Here is a 20,164-nt window from a genome sequence, read left to right on the forward strand (position 1 = left end):
CATCCACTATAGGGTCTTCTGGCCTCAGGTTGGAGCTTGAGGGTTCAGGATCCAGGTTGTCAGGTAAAAGGAAGGTTAGGCAGGAAACCAATGTGCTTACCTCCTGGCATTTGCTTTCTTAGTTTTTTTTTTTTTCCATAGCTTTTTATTTACAAGTTATATGCATGGGTAATTTTACAGCATTGACAATTGTCAAACCTTTTGTTCAAATTTTTCCCTCCTTCCCTCCACCCCCTTCCCTAGATGGCAGGATGACCAGTAGATGTTAAATATATTAAAGTATGAATTAGATACACAATAAGTATACATGACCAAACCATTATTTTGCTGTACAAAAAGAATCGGATTCTGAAATGTACCATTAGCCTGTGAAGGAAATCCAAAATGCAGGCAGGCAAAAAATATAGGGACTGAGAATTCAATGTAATGGTTCTTAGTCATCTCCCAGAGTTCTTTTGCTGGTCGTAGCTGGTTCAGTTCATTACTGCTCCATTGGAACTGATTTGGTTCATCTCATTGCTGAAGATGGCAAGGTCCATCAGAATTGATCATCATATAATATTGTTGTTGAAATATATAATGATCTCCTGGTTCTGCTCATTTCACTCAGCATCAATTCGTGTAAGTCTCTCCAGGCCTTTCTGAAATCATCCTGTTGGTCATTTCTTACCGAACAATATTCCATAATATTCATATACCACAATTTATTCAACCATTCTCCAATTGATGGGCATCTATTCAGTTTCCACTTTCTGGCCACTACAAAGAGGGCTGCCACAAACATTCCTGCACATACAGGTCCCTTTCCCTTCTTTACGATCTCTTTGGGATATAAGCCCAGGAGTAACACTGCTGGATCAAAGGGTACTGGTATTTGCTTTCAAGGTAGAGGTGACCAACTGGCAGGAGAGACTTGCCTTAGCTGGACACTGAAGCTCAAGCCCAGGGTCCTACTATGTGCTGCACACTGTACAAAATGCTTTACAATGATCTTATTTAATAAAATTGTAATGACAATAGCAGCTAACATTTATGTGGTGCTCACTATGTGACAGGCACTGTGGTAAGTGCTTCAAATTAACTCCTTTGAACTTCTTGACAACTTTGCTATTATCTTTATTTTATTGATTTTACTATATATATATATATTTACTATTTTACTGAGGAAAACAAGGCAGGAAGAGGTGAAGTAATTTGCATAGGATCACCCAGTGATTAAGTGTCAAGATTGTATGTGAACTCAGCTCTTCCTGACTCCAAGCCTAGAGCTCCATCGACTGCATCACTGTTCAAAAGCAGGAAGGTCAGTTTGACTGGACGATAAAGTATGTGAAAGGGAATGATATAAAATAAGGCAGGAAACGTAGGTCTGAGTCAATTTGTAAAAGGAATTAAATGCCATACCATGAGATTGACATTTGATCATAAAGATAGATAGCGAGGGACCAAAGGAGGATAGGTTTAGTGTTCGACTCACAGTCTGGAAAACCTGAATTTAAATCCTCATCCACACATAAAGAAAGTCACATAAGTGACTTTGGGTAATTCACTTATTTCAGCCTCAGTTTCCTATTTTGTAAAAATGAGTATAGTATTAGCACCTGTCTCCCAAGATGTTGTGAGGATTGAATGAGATAATATATATATATATATATCAAGTGCTTTGCAGATCTTAAAGCACTACATAAATACTGTTATTAATAGGGAATCGTAGTTACTCGAGAAAAAATAAGCACGTACATAGCCTGTCCTATTAACCAGACACTCTGCTTTAATTTAAATGCTTTGATTGTCTCATCTTTACAAATCTTGGCTCATTATTAAAGAGAAATCTTATAGCTGAAGCAATACTATGATAATGGAATATTATTTTTCTCTAAGAACTGGTGAGCAGGCTAATTTGAGAAAAGACTGGAAAGACTTAAGTGAATTGATGCAGAGTGAAGTAAGCAGAATCAAGAGGATATTGTATACATTTAGAGCATGATTATGCGATGATCAATTGTGATGAGTTTGGCTCTTTTAAATAATGAAGTGATTCAAGGCAATTCCAATAGATTTGGGATAGAAAGTGCCATCCACATCCAGAGAGAGAGAACTATGGAGGCTGAATGTGGACTGAAGCATAGTATTTTCATCTGTTTGATTGGTTTTTTTTTTTTTTCCCTTTTGGTCTGATTTTTCTTTTTTGCTGAGGCAATTGGGGTTAAGTGACTTGCCCAAGGTCACACAGCTAGTAAGTGGGTTTTTTTTTGTTTGTTTGTTTGTTTTTTGCTGAGGCAATTGGGGTTAAGTGACTTGCCCAGGGTCACACAGCTAGGAAGTGTTAAGTGTCTGAAGTCAGATTTGAACTCAGGTCCTCCTGACTTCAGGGCTGAAGCTCTATCCACTGCGCCACCTAGCTGCCCCGCTAGTAAGTGTTAAATGTCTTGAGAACACCACCTAGCTGCCCCTGGTCTGATTTTTCTCGCACAACATAACAAATATGGAAATATGTTTAAAAGGGTTGCACACATTTAACCTATATCAGATTGCTTGCTGTCTTGGAGTGAGGGGGAGGTAAGAGAGGGAGGAAGAAAAATTTAGAATGTAGAGTTTTACAAAAATTAATGCTGAAAATTCTCTTTCTAATTGTATAAATATGTATGCCTATATTTGATTTACACATATTTTTATCATGTTTTAACATATTGGATTATTTGCCATCTAGAGGAGTGAGTGAGGGGAACATAAGGTTTTGCAAGGATCAGTGTTGAAAAATTATCCTTGGCACATAATTTGAAAATAAAAAGCTCCCCCATCAAAAAAAAAAAGAAAGAAAGAAAGAAAATTATTTTTACATGTATTTTTTTTTTGGGGGGGAGAATAAAAGAAAATTACTTTGGACACTTTGGGGAGGCAAAAGGCTGGGAGGCCAGTCAGGAGGCTCTCTGGTAGTCCTGTTGAGGGGTGATGAGCCAAGATGGCGGCCATGGGAGTGGAGAAAAGGTACCAGCAGTAGGAGATGTTGTTGAGATAGAAAGACAAGATTTGGCCACTGCTGGGATATGTGGGATATGTGAGGTGAAGGCTCAAGGATATCTCTCAGTCTATGAACCCAGGTAATAAAAATGTGATAGCATCCTCCATAGAAATAGAAGCCTCTGGGAGGAATAAAAGAAATAGAGAAAGTGTTTGTAAGGGATGTGTCTATAACCAATCAAGCATTTTACACCTTAAGGGATGATTATGGGTGAGTGAAAAACTCAAGGCCAAGGGAGACTCTTGTGCAGGACTTAATTTCTTGAGCATTTGCTGTAGACGTCCAAGAGGATTGTCGGTCTTAGGGTTGGATCCTATGGATCATTCTCACATAACTTTTCCTGTGACTGATAGCACAATTCCCAAAGCCTATGGTGTGGCCATCAAGTTCTGCACTTTGAAGAAGTGAGACAGTCACACTTCTAATCTAAGAACAAGGTTTATTAGCATTGCACAGTGCACTGGGGAAGGAATACTCACCCACCAAGAAGACAAAAGGAAGCTAGGAGATGTATGTCTACTGCATCACTTCCCAGGCTTGCTCTTGTTCAGGCAAACAAAGGCTCTGCACATAACTTACCCTTGAGGAAATCAGTCAAGGCCATGACCACAGGCCATCTTGAGAGGAGACAACTGGATCCTCTGGGCTTTCATGCCAAAGAAGACAGGGAAGCAATGGCCATTTACAACTCTACCAGCCCAGGATGTGCAGACTCTCGTCATCCTTGACTTTTAAAACTGGGGGCAGCAAAAAGTTAACAAACTGTGTATACCCTTTGATCCAGCAGTGTTTCTATTGGGCTTATACCCCAAAGAGATACTGAAAAAGGGAAAGGGACCGGTATGTGCCAAAATGTTTGTAGTAGCCCTGTTTGTAGTGGCTAGAAACTGGAAAATGAATGGATGCCCATCAATTGGAGAATGGCTGGGTAAATTGTGGTATATGAATGTTATGGAATATTATTGCTCTGTAAGGAATGACCAGCAGGATGAATACAGAGAGGCTTGGAGAGACCTACATGGACTGATGCTAAGTGAGATGAGCAGAACCAGGAGATCATTATACACTTCGACAACGATATTGTATGAGGATGTATTCTGATGGAAGTGGATTTCTCTGACAAAGAGACTTAACTGAGTTTCATTGGATAAATGATGGACAGAAACAGCTACACCCAAAGAAGGAATACTGGGAAATGAATGTGAACTATTTGATTTTTGATTTTCTTCCCGAGTTATTTTTACCTTCTGAATCCAATTCTCCCTGTGCAGCAGGAGAACTGTTCGGTTCTGCAAATATGTATTGTATCTAGGATATACTGCAACATATTTAACATATATAGGACTGCTTGCCATCTTGGGTGGGGGGAGGAGGGAGGGAGGGGAAAAAACGAAACATAAGTGATTGCAAGGGATAATGCTGTGTAAAAATTATCCTGGCATGGATTCTGTCAATACAAAGTTATTATTAAATAAAATTAAATTTAAAAAAAAAAAAAAGAAAAGAAAAAATAAATCAATCACCATCTTAAAGAGTGGAAAACAGGAATATTATTGTCAAATTTTGAAAGCTCCACATCAAAAACAAACTTTTAGAAGAAACAAGAAAAAAAAAAAAACAATTCAAATAGGCCATAACGACAATTAGAATTGTACAGGATTTATCAGCAGCCCCAATAAAAAAGACCACAGATCTTAGAATCGTATATATCGGATAATCAAAAGAACTAATCTTGTGACCAAAAATATCATATCCAGCAAAATTAGCTGTAATACTGAATGAGAAAAAGGTGGACATTCAATGAACTTGCAGATTTTCAGGACTCTCTATGAACCAAACCTGAACTTAATACAAAATTAACACATAAGAACCATCATCAAAGATCATTTTCAAGGAATACATCATGTACAAATTGTTTTTTTTCTTTTTACATGGGAAATGTATACTATATGTTTATGATTGACATCAGTAATAGGGTAGCTCAAAAGAAAGTTTTGGGTAGAGTTAAAGTAAAAGTAGGAATTGTATTATATAAGTGAGATGCAGAGGAAGAATAGACACAGAGGCATTAGAAGGGGGAGGAAGGTTGTAGTTCTGAAAATCTACTCATATTAGAATGGGTTAAATGTAGTGTTCTACATATATATATATATATCTTCTTTGATGTTATGCTGCACACGTGACAAGGATCTTTTTTGTTTTGTTTTGTATTCCTTTTGTTTTTATTTCTTCTTATTCTGTTTTTGAAAATAAAATAATTTTAAAAAAGAAAAAATAAAAATAAAACTGGGGGCAGGTAGATTTCCTTTGGTGATCGTGGCTACCTTTATGAATCCATTTCTGTCCATTTTTGCCTTCCTGATGGGTCCGATCAGTCTAACCAGTCTGTATCCTGTGACTGAGATAGTCAATATCTGGTCCCAAAACAGAGATGTCTCTAGTTCTTGGGTCCATTTCCTCTAGATCAAGGGAGAAGCAGTGTATTGTTGTAGATAACCCTGGACTGGGAGGCAGAAGAAACAGGATTTCAGTCCTCTCTCAGCTATTTGCTAGCTGGGGTATCTTGAGCAAATTGTCTTTCTTTGGACCTCAGTTTCTCCATCTGTCAAAGGACCAACATTTTATGTCCAGTTTTCCCAGTTTTAAGGTTCCCTTCGAGATCCATCATTCTATGCTCCAAAGGCCCTCCCACCTGACCTTTTGGAGAGGAAAGGGAAGTCCATATAGAATTGTGGAAGAGGTCAAGCAGCCTGGAGAGTCCCGGATACCATATCTGATGGTTCAAGCCTGGGTTTGCCCTGAAAGAACCATGGAAGTCTCTGGCTCCTGGGTCCAGTGATTTTTGGAGGGGAAGAAGGGATTCCTAAGAATGTGAAGAGAGAGCCCAGGGGAAGCATCTAATAGGGACATTTTTTTCCTTCCTCCCCATCTTCATAGGCCTGACTTGGAAACATACATAATATGGAAACATATAATTATATCCTGAAAAAAAGACTTAAAGGGGCAAAGGAAGTCTTGGCTTAGGAAAGCTAGGCCCATGAGTTGGGGGTATGGAGTGAAAAGAGGTGATCTGGAGTGGAGGGGGGACATGCCAGAGTAGTCCAGGGGCTGTGCTTTGAGGGACAAGTTGGTACCCTAAAAAGCCCTCCCATCCTTTACCTTATCCCCCCCCCAAAAAAAAAAGTGTCTGCAGGTGAGACCTGGGTAGCGTGGGATAGTAAGAGAGCAATAGATTTAAAGTCAGAAAACCTGGGTTCTATCCTAGCTGTGATCTCAGGCAAATTTGAATTTTTTTTTTATCTTCAGTTTCCTTTTTTATAAAATGAAAGGGCTGGATTAAGTGTTTTCAGCTCTAAATTGAGGAGGAAGTGAAATTCCTGGAATCTGGCAACTTGGAGGGGGCCTTTTCTTGAGAAATAAGGGAGAGGAACGTTAGGTGGTGCAATGGATAGAACCCTGGTCCTGGAATTGGAAAAACTTGAATTCAGACCTGGTGTCAGATACTGTGTTGGCCCTGCACAAGTTACTTAACTCTGATTGCCTTTCAAAAAAAATGGAGGGAAGAAAAAAAAGAGAGAAGCATCCTTCTCCTGCCTCCACTCACCTTCACATTCATGGTGTGAAGGGAACCCCTCTTCTGTGTGGGAAGCAACTTTGCTGAGGGTTAGTGGGAAGGCAGGGGTGCCAGAGGGAAGACTGGGGTTCAGGGAAATGATCAGAGTGATGGATGGGCTCTCCTCCCCTATCCACAGACAGCGGCTGGACAGTCTCCTGCCCCACTATGGAACTTTACCACGGAATCCAGCCAAGACCTGTGTGGTAAGTGTTGGAGGGTTGGAGGGACGAGGGTCTTGGTCTAGGAAGGCCCTTCTTAGCTCCCACCTCCCTCATTGGGCCCATTCAGGAAGGACCCTGAACCAAAACTCCCCTGACTTAGTCATAGCCCTTCACTCCAGCTCAGAATAGCCAGAGCACCCCCAAGGGGTGGGGAGCCAAGAAGCGGTCTGGGGGCTTCCTTTGCAAACACTGTCTCCCCCAGGAAGTGATCGGCTACCAGCAAAGCCTGTGGCGCACCGGCCTGTGTCATGTGGGGGCCCTGCTGACCGTTGGCATCTTGCTGTTGATCTTCCACTGGAAGCCCCAGCTCAAGGTCAAGGCCAGGTGCACCCCCTGCCCCTTAAAGCTGGCTGAATGGTTGATCATCAAGGTAAGCCTCCTTCTGCTTTACTGGGAGTTGGTGGGAGAACTTGAGATTGACCTGGGAGCAGGTTGACTTGAATCTCTCTTCATTGTATGTGTGTGACCCTTGGGCAAAGTAACCTCCATTCTCTAGCCTGTTTCCTTGTCGGTAAAATGAAAGGAGTTGGACTAAATCAATCTCTCAGAGGCTAAGTTTCTAGCACTCACATTTCAAGAATTAACTTTATTCAATATGGGCAAGTGTCCCTTAACTAATAATAATTCAATATAATAATCACATGGGTCTGGCATTTTAAGCTTTGGAAAGAGAGCCCTTTTCTTTGTAAAACAAAATCCCAACCCCTTTGCAGTTATTAATGTCATTATATCCTTATTAAGTTATGCCCCCATGGAAGAATCAGGTGACTAGGAACTAGGGGTGGGGGAGAAATATGGTGCTGGGAAGGGGACATCCTTGGAGTTGGGAGGAAGAGAGAGCCAGGATATCCCAGCCCTCAACAACATTTTGTCTTCCAGGATCAGTTTGGGCAGCTTTTCACCACCCGGGTGCAAACTGAGCTTGTCAGTGAGGGCAGGTGAGAATGGACATCCCTTTTTCCCTTCTCTTAGGAAATCCCATCAATGAACCCCACCTCCCCCCCAGCCTTTTTTCTCTCCCCCAAATATGGGGCCGTCTTGGATGATTTTGGAATGAGCTATTATATTCACCCACCTTCTAAAAACCCCAGCCCCCTTCTGCTCAGCCTCCCCAGTGGTTCCCCACTCCATCTCCCTCCTAAGGGAAGAAGGTTCCAGGACTTTGTACCCCTTGCAGCCTGAACCATCCCCAGGAAGGTCGATGGGATTGGAAGCTGGAGGACGATGGAAGGAATCACGTGGCTGTGGGGGTCTCACAGGAGGAAGCCTGGAGAGACACCATTCAACTCTGCAGGAAGGAGGAGGTAACTGGTAGTTGCTCTCCTGTTCTCGTTCTCCTCCCCACTTATCTCCTGCTACCTCCTTTGTCCAGGACCCGGTCCCTCGAATACCCTTCCCTAGTCTTGTTCTTCTCGGGTCTGCACTGTAACTTTTATCCCTCTCTCTTCCAGCAAAACATCCTGAGATATTATGTCTTCGAAGGGGTCCGATATATATGGTTTGAGGCTCAGCAAGCCTTCCGTCGTGTCAGGTGAGCCCCTGAGCTGATGAAAGATTAAGGACCCCACCTAGGAAGGACCCAAGGGGAGTGAGCCATGGGGTAGCACAGCTGGTGCAGAGGGGCCTGGAGGGTTGTGGGAAAGGGTTGGAGAGAAAAGATCTGAGTTTTAATTTTGGTTTCCTAGTAATATGACCTTGGCCGGGTCTCTTAATTCCAGTGGGCCTCAGTTTTCTCATCTGAAAAATGTGCACATCAAAATTAACCATCACTTACCTCAAAAATGAGGAAAGTACTTGGTGAACCTTGAATTGTTGCAGAAACAAAGAGTTGCTGTTGTACCTGCAGACAGAGGATATGGATTAGTGATGGCCTTCAGGGTCTGAGCCTTGATTTTCCCTTCCTTCTACTTTTCCCTCAGTGTGCTAGATGAGACCAAGACCTGTGAAGACCTTCATCATTCCAGCACTGGACTCAGCCTCCAGGACCAAAACATAAAGTAGGCTTCTCCACTCCCACCGTGCTGAACTTTGCTTTCTGTCTTGGTGAAGGGACCTTGTGCCACTGAGAGGGTAGCATGATGTAGGATGGAAAAGATACTGAATTGGGAGTCTGAGAGCCTTAATCCTGCCTTTACAGCTTACTACCTCTGTGATGCTGGGAAGTGGATTCCCTCTTCTGGGGAGTGATGGGGTTGGAGTAGATGATCACTGAGGGCCCTTGGCACAGGGTGGGATGGTCACTTCCTTTTTCTCTTTCTTTCCTATAGAAAGAAGATATATGGTCTTAATCTGATTGATGTACCCATCAAATCATATGCTCGGCTTCTGGTGGATGAGGTAAGAGCCAGACCTGTCAGGAGACACTGTAGGATCCTTGGGAAGAAGGATACGGATCAGGAGACTTTATTTCAGCTCTGACCTTAAGTAGCTGTGTAATGTTGGGAGAGGAGTTTGTCCTCCCTAGGCCGCAGGCCTCATAATGTAACATGAGGTTGGTAGTAAGCTGGCATCACAGTAAGACAAGTGAATAAGGGGAAATAGTGACCCAGAAGATCTAGAAAGTCAAGTGCCATGGTCTAGACTTTGACCTCATTTCCTTTTCTGGGTATGAGTTTCCCCTTCTATTTTAAGAAAGTTGGACTGGATACCAATCTGAAAGACCGATTATAGCTCCCTTTCTTATGGTTCTATTCACACTGCATTGAATTCCAGTTAATTTTTTAAATGGTTTTTAAATTTAAAATAAAAAAAAATTTCAATGAGTATTACTTTAGATTTTTAAAGCATGCATGGATAATTTTCAACATCTACCCTTGCAAAACCTTATGTTCCAAATTTTTTCCCTCCCTTCCTCTCACTTCCTCCCCTAGATAGCAAGTAATTGAATATATATGTTAAACGTGCAATACTTCTATACATATTTCCACAATTATCATGCTTGTGTGATTCTTTTAAACATATTTTCATATTTGTCATGTGCAAGAAAAATCAGACCAAAATGGAAAAAAAAACACGAAAAAGAAAAAACAAACAAACCAAAAGGTGGAAATAACTATGCTTGGATCCACATTCAGTCTTCATAGTTCTCTTTTTGGGTACGGATGACTCTCCATCCCAAGTCTATTGGAATTGCCTTGAACCACTTCATTGTTTGAAAATCAGTTGATTATCACATAATCATGTTGCTGCTGCATACACTGTGCTCTTGGTTCTGCTCACTTCATTCAGCATCTGTTCGTGTAAGTCTCTCCAGGCTTTTCTGAAAGCATCCTCCTGATCATTTCTTACAGAACAATGATATTCCATCACATTCATATACCACAACTTATTCAGCCCTTCTCCAATTGATGGACATCCACTCAGTTTCTACTTTCTCACCACTATAAAGAGACCTGCCACAAACATTTTTAACATATGGAACCTTTTCTCTTTTTTATGATTTCTTTAGGATAGAAACTCTCTCCAGAATGGTTGGATCCGTTCACAACTCCACCAACAATGCATTAATGTCCCAGTTTCCCCACATCCCCTTCAACATTTATCATCCTTTCCTGCTGGCTCATTCTTTAAGACTCAAATGCCTCTTCTTTTGGGAAACCTTCCTTGATTGCTCTGGTTGGTTACAAACTTCCCCTTAGACTCGCCATGGCCTTGGTTTTGTGCCTTTCTAACAATAATAATAATAATAATAAAACCCTAATCTTATAATATTGTGAATTCCTTTTCTCTCGGTCTCCATCTTATCCCCTGCTCTACCGTGAACTCTCTCCGGGGAAGAGGCCATAATTTCTTGTTTAATCTTTTGCATTTGCCTCAACTCCTAGCCTAGTGTTTAATAAATGCTTTTTGGATGAATATTTAAAGGGCTTTTTACTGACCAACCAACTGATGTAATTAAGATTTCTGGAGCTGCTGGAGTCCCATTGCTGCCCCCTGGTGGTTCAAAGTAGAATTGGCAACATGTTCTAATCCACTGTCCCCTACCTCTCTTCCCAACCAGGTGCTGAATCCGTTCTACCTGTTCCAGGCTTTCAGCATCGCCCTGTGGCTGTGGGACACCTACTACTACTATGCCGGTTGCATCTTCACCATCTCCATTGTCTCCATCGTCCTGGCCCTCTATGAGACCAGAAAGGTGGGTACCCAGCTGAGCTGGGCGAGCTGGGCGGGGAGGGAGAGGAAGGTGGGCGTCGAAGGCTTTCTGACCTTGACGCTCGCCCTTCTGGCCTTCAGCAAAGCCGGAGCCTGCAAAATATGGTGAAGATGACCATGAGCGTGAGCGTGCGCCGAGGCGGGGGAGGTGAGATGGCAGAGAGGGGCCCCCAGGAAACCCTGACCCCCAGGGCCCAAGTCAGCTCAGTGAGCTTTCAGTAGATGCTGGAAACATGCTGAGCGCTGTCCGAGGTACTGGAGGTACAAAGATAAAGCCCAGCCTGGCCTTCATGGTGCTTGGGCTCTACTGGGGTGGGAGGGAGCCAGCCAGGGAAGTTGCCATGTCTCCCTCCGTCTCCCTGCTGCATCTCCCAGGGCTCTGAAAATAGGGCATGAAATTTGTTGGTGGGATGTCCAAGGTGGAGTGGGACAACAGGGCAGAGTGGGAAGGGAAGCAAAGCTAAAGTGCCTATCCCCATAGAAAATATGCTGGTCAATTCCACGGAGCTGGTGCCTGGAGACTGCTTGGTACTCCCTGCCAGGGGGATGCTGATGCCCTGCGATGCTGCCCTCCTGTCCGGAGAGTGCATGGTCAACGAGAGCATGCTGACAGGTGAGGGGGCCCCGACCTCCAGCCAGCAGAGCTGGGGAACCCACAATCCCTTAAGGACTCCTTCCTTGCCAACTCTTGGGGGAACTAGAAGAATGTCAGGAGACAAACTAGAGGAGGTCAGAGCTGGAAGGTCCCTTACTTAGAACCCAGAAGGTCAGAGCTGGGAAGGCCTTTAGAACCCAGGAGGTGAGAGCTGGGAGGGTCCTTAGAACCCAAAATGTCAGAGCTGGGGGGACCCTTAGAACCCAGGAGGTCAGAGCTGGGAGGGCCCTTAGAACCCAGGAGGTCAGAGCTGGGAGGGCCCTTAGAACCCGGGATGTCAGAGTTGGGAGGGTCCTTAGAATCTAGGATGGCAGAGCTAGGAGGGCCCTTAGAACACAGGATGTCAGAGCTGGGAGGGCCTTAGAAATCATCTAGTTCAAGTCCCTCATTTTATGAAAGAGGAGACAGATAGGGGAGGCAAGTAACTTAGTGATATAGGTTAAAGTAAGTGGAAGACCTGGGGCTTAGACCCATTGCTTAGTCAAGTGCCTCTTGGTGGAAGCAAAGGAATATACTGCAGGGAAGGATGGAATGTGGGCTATTTTCTGTCTTTGTCTCTCTATGTTCTCTCTCTCCTCTTCCTCTCTCCCTCTTTCTTTCCTCTTTTTTCTTTTTTTCTTTGTCTCTATCTCTGTCTTTCTCTGTTTTTGTCTCTCTGTCTCTTTTTGAATGTCTGTTTTTCTCTCTGCCTCTCTTTCTATCTCTGTTTCCCTGTCTCTGTCTGAATCTCTGTCTTTGTCTCTGTCTCTCTATTTCTGTCTAAATCTCTGTCTTTCTGTATCTCTCTCTCTCTGTGTTTTTCCTCTGTCTCTGTCTCTACCCCACTTCTTCCTTTCTTTCTTCTCTTTCCTTTTACACACACCGTGATCATATGAATCTTCCTCACAGGGGAGAGTGTCCCAGTGATGAAGACCTCCCTCCCCAACGGTCCCTTTCCCTACTCCCCTGAGGAGCACCGCCGACATACGCTCTTCTGTGGAACACAAGTCTTGCAAGCCAAAGCCTACATGGAAAATGATGTCTTGGCGGTGGTGACCCGGACAGGTATGGGGGGGGAGGAGCTGAGGGAGGGATCCTTCCATCCACAACAGGGACACTTGTTTGGGCTGCTGTGCATGAGTAGAAGGGCTTAGGGAGGGCTGGCTCGCCCCTCCTGCCTTCTCCCCACACCGTGGCTCTCCCCTTCAGTAAGGTCAGGGGGCCCAGCGGTATTTGGGCAGGACCAGAGTCAAGGTTCCTGACTCTCATCCCTGTCCAGGATTTTGTACTGCCAAAGGGGATCTGGTTAGCTCCATCCTCCACCCCAAACCCATCAGCTTCAAATTCTACAGGGATGCGCTGAAATTCGTCTTCATTCTCTCTATCCTGGGTAAGTGGCCGACCTCTAAGCCTCTTTCTTTAGCCCTGCGCCTCCTCAGCTCAATCTCATTGCCCCTCTTTGATCTTTCTCCTCCCTTCCCCTAGCTTTCGTGGGCACCATCTATAGCATCGTGATCTTAATCCACAACAAGGTGAGTTATTTCTGGGGAAGGAGACAAGACTGGGATAGGATACCCTTGGGCATTTTGGCTTCCAGTTATCTCAGAAGGTCCAGATCGGTCCAGGGCCACCATCTTTTGCCTCTTGTGCCTTTCTTTCTATCCTTGCTCCTCCGGAGGTGCCTTTTGTTATGAGGCAGTCTACCCTTCATGAAAATTGATTCATAGTATTCTATGTATCCCCTTCCTGGACCCGCTATCAGCCCACAGCCCACCATGTCACATTCTCCCTTGTTCTAAGAAGCCCCAGCCATTTTCCTCTGGGGAGAGTGTTTGGGGGCCCTTATGGGCATGGGGACATCTTCCTATTGTCCTGGTAAGCACAGAACCCTAAGGACAGAAAGACTCCTGAAGCCAGAGTCATGGCCTGGTCTGCTACTTCCTGGCTGTATGACCTCCAACAACTAATTTCTTTTCTCGGTTTCCTCATTTTTAAAGTAAGGAGATTAAATTAGCTGATATCTAAGATCATCTCTAGATCCCATATTATGAAGAATCAGGACTTTGAGATCTGAACCCAGAAGAAAGGAAAGGCAAGGAGATAGGATCCCCAGTGCCAGATGCTGACATCTGAGTCACCTGCCCATTCTCCAGGTAGCAATAAAGGAGATTGTGAAACGGTCCCTAGACTTGGTGACCGTGGTGGTACCTCCGGCACTCCCAGCAGCCATGACGGTTGCCATCATCTCCGCCCAGAATCGTCTCAAGAAACAAAAAATCTTCTGTATTAGCCCACCTCGCATCAACTTGGGAGCCAAGCTGCGGCTGGTCTGTTTTGACAAGGTAGGAGCTGGAACCCAGGTCTTGGGGGGGCAGGTGAAGTAGGGCTAAGCAGATGTAATCTAGAAGACATTCATTAGTCACCTGCTGTGTACACAGCACTGGTTAGGGAAGGCATCTGTAGTATTTAACTCTGCTTGTGAAAGACCTGAGGATGATGGTAAAAAGAATGGATTTTGGTCATCAGAGAAGTAGCAGTTGTAGTTAACATGATTATGATTATATCATTAATATTATATTATTTATTATTATGTTATTAATATTATATAATAATATATTGTTATTATGCTAGAAGTATCTAGTACTACTACTACTGCTATTACAGATTTAGTAAGGTACTATTTGCCTTTGTTGCTCATCACAGGCTATGATTGATTATGACAAAGGCATTTATGGATTGTATTCTACCTCAGTGCTTTCCCATCTTTGACATTCTAGGTTCTAATAATTGTACCAGCTCTACATTCTAGGTTCTCAGGGCTCTTCCAGTCCTCACATTCTAGATTCTAAGGTTCTTCCCAGCTTTGACATCCTTAAGTACTAATGATTATACCAGCTCTGACATTCTACGTTCTGAGATACCGTTTAGTCCTCAAATTCTAGATTCTTTTTTTTTTTTAATAATAGCCTTTTATTTTCAAAATATATGCAAAGATAAGTTTTCATCACTCACACTTGCAAAACCTTGTCTCCCTAGTTTTTTCCTCTATGTTTCCTCCATTCCACTCCCAGAAAGCAAATACTCTGATATATGTTAAACATGTGCAATTTTTTAAAAAAAATTAATTGTTATTATTATTATAGCTTTTTATTTACAAAACATATACATGGGTAATTTTTCAGCATTGACCCTTGTAAAACCTTCTGCTCCAACTTTTCCCCTCCTTCTCCCCACCCCCTCCCCCAGATGGCAGATAGTCCCATACATGTTAGATATGTTAAAGGATATATTAAATGTAATATATGTATATATATTTATAGTTATTTTGCTGATGTGCAATTCTTTTCTATATATTTCCATATTTATCATGCTGCACAAGAAAAATCAGATCAAAAAGAGAAAAATGAGAAAGAGAAAAAAAGCAAGCAAAAAACAACAAAAGTGAAACTATTATGTTATGATTCACATTCAGTCCCCATAGCCCTCTCCCTGGATGTAGATGGCTCTCTCCATCACAAGTCTATTGGAATTAGCCTGAATCACCTCATTGTTGAAAAGAGCCAAGTCCATCACAGTTGATCATCATTTAATTTTATTGCTATGTACAATGTTCTCTTGGTTCTATTCACTTCACTCAACGTTAGTCCATATAAGTCTCTCCAGTCCTTTCTGAAATCATTCTGTTGATCATTTCTTAAAGAACAATAATATTCCATGACCTTAATGTACCATAACTTATTCAGCCATTCTCCACTGATGAATGTTCACTGAGTTTCCAGTTTCTTGCCACTACAAAAAGGGCTGCTACAAACATTTTTGCACATGGGGGTCTTTTACCCTTTTTTATGATCTCTTTGGGATACAGATTCAGTAGAGGCACTGTTAGATTAAAGGGTATGCACAGTTTGATAGTCCTTTGAGCATAGTTCCAAATTGCTCTCCAGAATTAGATCAGTTTACAACTCCACCAACAATGTATTACATTCCAATTTTCCCACATCCAACGTTTATCATTATCTTTCCTTGTCATCTTAGCCAATCTGAGAGGTGTGTAGTGGTATCTCAGAACTGTCTCAATTCGCATTTCTCTGATCAGTAGTGACTTAGAGCATTTTTTTTTCATGTAACTAGAAATGGTTTTAATTTCTTTATCTGAAAATTGTCTGTTCATCTCTTTTGATCATTTATCAATTGGAGAATGACTTGTATCCTTATAAATTTGAGTCAGTTCTCTGTTTTAGAAATGAGGCCTTTATCAGAACAGTTGAATGTAAATTTTTTTTTCATTTTTCTGTTTCTCTTCTAATTTTGTCTGCATTGGTTTTGCATGTACAAAACCTTTTCAATTTAATATAATTTAAATTCTAGATTCTAAGATCCTTCTCTGCTTTGATATTTTCTGCTCTATGGTCTCCTACAACTCTGACATTTTTCAGTCTTTGGCTTATTCTAGTCCTGAAATTCTATATCCTGTGTTCCCTCCCAATTCTGACATTCCATATTTTAAGGATCCTCCCAGCTCTAACTTTCTATGTTCTAAAGCCCCTCTCAGCTCTGATCTTCTGTGTTCTAAGATTCTTCTCAGCTATAACATCCTGTGTCTTAAAGGCCCTTGTAACTCTGCCATCCCAGGTTCTAAGGGCCCTTCCAGGTCTGACATCCTGTGTTCTAAGGGCCCTCTCAGCTCTGACATACTGTGTTCTAAGGTTCTCCCTTCTATAGCTCTGATTGTCTCTGGTCCATATATTCTGGGTGAAACTCCAAGAAAGGTGGACTCATTTTTTATCACGATATAGGGGAAAAGGGCTAAGCGAGTTTTTTTGGAGGCTGTGGGTATCCAGCTGGGTCTTGAAGACTGATAGAAGGGCTTCAATAGATTCAGGAGACTGAGAAGAGTTAAGGGGTGGGAAATTTGATTTGGAATCAGAAGATTTCAATTCAGTCTGAAGTCACTTCTCAATTTCCTCATCTGTAAAATTGAGGTCAGTATTCTTTCACTTTTCTTCTCATTTAATCATGGGTATGAAATTCTATTCTTTCCTAATCTTCCACCCTTTTTCAGACAGGTACATTGACAGAGGAAGGCCTGGATGTTTGGGGTGTGCTCCCTCTGAAAGGTTACGATTCCCCACTCCCAGACCCACGGCAGCTCCCGGGAGGTCCCCTGCTCACCACCCTGGCCTCCTGTCATTCCCTCTCTTTGCTAAATGACCAACCCATTGGTGATCCTATTGACCTCAAAATGGTGGAGTCTACTGGCTGGGTAAGATCAGTTTATGTTCTGTCTCTGAGTTGGCCCATCTCTACTCAGCCTATAAAAAGGGATTGGGTTGAGGAGGAGCCAGGTCCTTCCTTCTTTCTAAGAAGCAAGAGGTTACTTTTTTTTTTTAATTTGAGGTCAGAATGGTTGAATCCAAACAAGCTTTCTGCTGCTTCTGGCTGTGTCATTATGGGAAATTCACTTTAACTCTCAAGCCTTATCTGTGAAATGGGGATGCTGACATACACAAAGCATAAAGTTCTTGTGTATCTTTAATCTTGGAGAACTTTAGGGAATATGCAAGATAGAAGCACATCATCAATGATGTATAAAAGCTGAAATCTTAACTTTTTAAAGCAGAACACCTTAACTTTTAAAACCTTTAAAACGTAACTTGCCATCATTGGTGATGTGTTTTCCAAACTGCTTTTCCAACTTCTACTTATAGACATTTTCATTTCTCTGAAGAAATAAAAATTCATGAATGCAAAATTAACAACATGATGCATTTTTAAAAATCAAGCCAGAAACAACTTTTTAAGAGACCAGCTTTAAGGAAATTCTATCTTGTAATCAGCCCCAAAGTCATTCAAGATAGCTATACACAGGGACTTTTACCCTCCCCCTCCAAAAGGATCGTTCTAATGAAAGTTTGGTGGAATTATTATTATTTTGTTTCTTGTCATCATATCTATCACTTAATATCCTCCATTCTACTGTCACTGTCACCAGGGAAATTTCTTTTTTTCCCCTCAGACTTAGTGCTTTATTCACTAGCTGACTACAATGATTCATAAGACATGGTCAATTTACCTTTTAGAAGCTTACAACCTAGCCAATAAAATGTGTTTTATAGCCCTAAAGCTCTACATAATGAGACAGAGTCTTATCCCTCATCGCTTTACTGTTTTGTCATTGAGCTACTTGGCTTTTTTTTCTTTTTTTTAAATTTATTTTTAACATAAATTGCTTTATGAATCATATTGGGAGAGAGAAATAAGAACAAAAAAAGAAAAGCCATGGGAGAGGAAAAAAAAAAAAAAACCAGAAAAAAGAAATGAACACAGCATGTGTTGATTTACATTCAGTCTCCTTAGCTCTTTTTCTGGATGCAGATGGCATTTTCTGTCCAAAGTCTATTGGGATTGCTTTGGATCACCTGGGAAATTTCTAAGTCCAACCTCAAGCCTTCCTTATTCAGTTTCCATTGGCCAAGGGATTGGCTGCGGCCCTAGCTCAGTGTCCTGCCTGACACCCACCTAGTCACTTTTTGCCTGTTTCCCAGTTGCTTGAAGAAGTGGGGTCGGAGACCCTAGTGTTTGGGACCAAGGTCATGGCTGTGATGAGACCCCCACCCCCAGAGGAGCAACTTCAAGGGACAGTAAGCTGGGCAAGGGGCTGGGCTGGAGCGGGGAGGGGCAGGGAAGGGATGGAGGGCCACACTCACCTGCCCTGTCTTGGCGCTTCCAGGAGCCCCCGGTGCCCATTGGCATTCTCTGCCGATTCCCCTTCTCATCAAGCTTGCAGCGGATGAGCGTGGTGGTCGTGCGGCAGGGGGAAGCCCATGCTGAAGCCTACGTGAAGGGGGCCCCTGAGATGGTGGCCAGCCTCTGTACCCCAGACACAGGTGAAATGGCACATCCTCACCATTGCCCCCCGCCCCTCGCCTTCTCGGATGCCGGGCTCCTCTTCCCAGACTGCAGAGCACGGGGCCAAGGCAGATTCCCAGCTCTCTAGTCCTATAGTAAACTGTGGAAAACCAGACCTTGGGGTTTGCCCAAGTATCCCTAGGTCCAGGGTCTCTGCCCCCAACCAAAAGACTTCAGACTCTGGTTCTACTTAATTCTTTCTTAATCCACCTCTGGGTGCCCGCTTGGAACAGTAGCCAACCTTAGCCCACCCTACCAGGCTGTGTAGCTTGCTCCCCCAATGATTCCAGTCACTCCTGTTTCCCCAGTGCCGCCAAATTTCTTTCAAGAGCTCCAGCACTACACAGCGAATGGATTCCGGGTCCTGGCCTTGGCATTCAAGCCCCTGCCCATCGCTCCTACTCTGGAGAAAGCTCAGCAGCTAGCCAGGTGGGGACCCCAAGAAACATTCCCTCCACCTACTTTCTTCAAGCCTTCTATTGATCTGTGATCTCCCAAGGGTGGGCAAGCCCTCCCTCAGTATAGATCTCGGCCCTTTCTTTAGATTTGATTGTCATCCATATCTAAATCTATTCATTACCCTATAGGCCTTTCCCTGATGCTTTTGTTCTAGGACTCATTTTATTGATCTGTCAAATGATGGAGGTCAAACTAGTTGATCTCTGAGAGCCTCTTGAGGTCCAAGGTAGTAATCTCATTATCTACCAAATCCCATTTCCTCATTTTATAGAGGAGAGAAACTTAGACCAAGAGAGTGAACCCCCCGAGTTCTCTCCCAGCCCCGATTCTTGGGCTCTCATATTTTGTGGCCTGAGAACGAAGCTCTCGGGCTGTTTGTTCGTCATCCCTCATTCTGGCTACATCATTAGCTTTCCATTCACTCGTGGCCATCCTTCGTGACTTTCATTCCTCTTGGCACCAAAAATGGTTGGAAAGCCTCGGCTGGCCTGTGCCCAGAGCTCACCTTCAGGCTCCATTCCGGAAGCTCGTGGGCTGCCAAGATGCCCAACCCAACAAGCCCGCCGGGAGATCAGAGGTTTCCCAAGATGAGCTTCAGTGACTGGGAACAAAGCAGCCCCACGTCCATCCGTCTGGCCACGGGATGGTCTCCATCAGAAGTAGCCAAGCCAGCTGGACAGCAGCCAGCTGGACAGCAGATCAATACTGTCTCGTTCATTCGTGGAGGCAGACTCGTGGCGCAGACAGTTTGTTCCCATTTGGCTCTGTCACTGACTGATTGTACAGGCCTGAGCAAGCTGAGCCTCAATTTCCTTATCTGTCAAAGCTGGATTTGGACTAGATTTGGACTTCTCGGCCCTGAACCTAGGGCTGACCTAGCTGTCAGGTCTCTGATGCTCCTTCCTTGGGCCCCTCTGGCCTTTGCTCTTGGGCTCACTGTCCTCTCTCCCCCCTCCAGGACAGAAGTGGAGAGCGAGCTGACTATGCTGGGCCTTCTGATGATGAAGAACGTGCTGAAACCTGAGACAGAGCCCACCATCCAAGCCCTACGCAGGGCTAACATCCGTACCGTTATGGTCACAGGTGAGCCAAGGCAGAGGCCTGGGGAGGGTCCCATGGGGCCCTAACAAGGGGTGGGGGACAGGAAGGAA

General features: G+C 43.5%; 1 protein-coding gene across 1 annotated transcript in view; it reads left to right on the forward strand.

Annotated features, from left to right (window-relative positions):
• Positions 1-20,164, forward strand: part of ATP13A2 (ATPase cation transporting 13A2) — a 48,644-nt gene that overhangs the window by 14,507 nt on the left and 13,973 nt on the right. The window contains exons 2-20 of the mRNA XM_051988433.1: positions 6,775-6,841; positions 7,062-7,229; positions 7,739-7,797; positions 8,037-8,163; positions 8,311-8,390; positions 8,779-8,856; positions 9,127-9,196; positions 10,860-10,994; positions 11,093-11,159; positions 11,493-11,624; positions 12,555-12,710; positions 12,925-13,035; positions 13,131-13,177; positions 13,799-13,987; positions 16,708-16,908; positions 18,191-18,286; positions 18,376-18,532; positions 18,863-18,983; positions 19,972-20,096. Coding sequence (XP_051844393.1) covers positions 6,775-6,841; positions 7,062-7,229; positions 7,739-7,797; positions 8,037-8,163; positions 8,311-8,390; positions 8,779-8,856; positions 9,127-9,196; positions 10,860-10,994; positions 11,093-11,159; positions 11,493-11,624; positions 12,555-12,710; positions 12,925-13,035; positions 13,131-13,177; positions 13,799-13,987; positions 16,708-16,908; positions 18,191-18,286; positions 18,376-18,532; positions 18,863-18,983; positions 19,972-20,096 — 2,186 coding nt within the window. The remainder of the gene's footprint in view (positions 1-6,774; positions 6,842-7,061; positions 7,230-7,738; positions 7,798-8,036; positions 8,164-8,310; positions 8,391-8,778; positions 8,857-9,126; positions 9,197-10,859; positions 10,995-11,092; positions 11,160-11,492; positions 11,625-12,554; positions 12,711-12,924; positions 13,036-13,130; positions 13,178-13,798; positions 13,988-16,707; positions 16,909-18,190; positions 18,287-18,375; positions 18,533-18,862; positions 18,984-19,971; positions 20,097-20,164) is intronic.

The sequence above is a fragment of the Antechinus flavipes genome, chromosome 3 (assembly GCF_016432865.1).
Source record: "Antechinus flavipes isolate AdamAnt ecotype Samford, QLD, Australia chromosome 3, AdamAnt_v2, whole genome shotgun sequence".
NCBI classification, from domain to species: domain Eukaryota; kingdom Metazoa; phylum Chordata; class Mammalia; order Dasyuromorphia; family Dasyuridae; genus Antechinus; species Antechinus flavipes.